This window comes from Penaeus monodon, chromosome 28, assembly GCF_015228065.2.
Source record: "Penaeus monodon isolate SGIC_2016 chromosome 28, NSTDA_Pmon_1, whole genome shotgun sequence".
Taxonomy (NCBI): Eukaryota; Metazoa; Arthropoda; class Malacostraca; order Decapoda; family Penaeidae; genus Penaeus; species Penaeus monodon.
In genome coordinates, this window is record NC_051413.1 from 4,969,423 (window position 1) to 4,969,996 (window position 574).

Consider the following 574-nt stretch of genomic DNA (forward strand, 5'->3'; position numbering starts at 1 on the left):
ACAATGTACATGCTTCCCAGCAATTTGACAATATTAGACAAAATTTTAAGGTTTATTCTAAAATATTCTGTCTTACCACTAAAGTTCAACAAGTATGTCCAGAAGAAGGATGTCTTGTGGAATTCATCAATCTGGCAGAGGTGCTGGCCGTCCAGTTCCTTCCGCAGGGTTTTCTTGCCTCCTGACTTGTCCGAAATCAAAGACTCTAGCATTGTGCGTACCATGTATAACTGCGTTGAGGAAGGGCCTGTAAGGAAATTTGTTGAATAAATTAATAATATTCAACCATTAATAATCAGATATACTGAAATAGTATAAAAAAGTACATACTCAAACTCAGTCTTATACTCTCTTATGCAACCTGCTTCCTCATAACATCTAACTCATTACTTGGTAAGTATCACTGAAGAACAACTTACCAACATTTCTTCTTAGCACCTTGATCTCAAACCCATTGTCTGGATCCTTCTTGCCCTTGAGTGCTGGGTCATCTGGGGGTTCCATTCCCTTCACCCAGTCAGCACTTGTCTCACGTACCGACACCAAGATCCTGGCGAGTTGTTAAAATTTGGAG

The 574-nt window shown here is 39.7% G+C and overlaps 1 protein-coding gene across 5 annotated transcripts in view; it reads right to left on the bottom strand.

Annotated features, from left to right (window-relative positions):
- The window catches only part of LOC119591312 (cytoplasmic FMR1-interacting protein-like), a 50,156-nt gene that overhangs the window by 27,914 nt on the left and 21,668 nt on the right, over nt 1-574 (bottom strand). For all 5 annotated transcript variants that reach the window (XM_037940040.1, XM_037940039.1, XM_037940043.1 and 2 more), the window contains 2 exons: nt 420-550; nt 77-247 (listed from right to left, as the gene is read on the bottom strand). In XM_037940040.1, the coding sequence (XP_037795968.1) occupies nt 77-247; nt 420-550 (302 nt within the window). The remainder of the gene's footprint in view (nt 1-76; nt 248-419; nt 551-574) is intronic.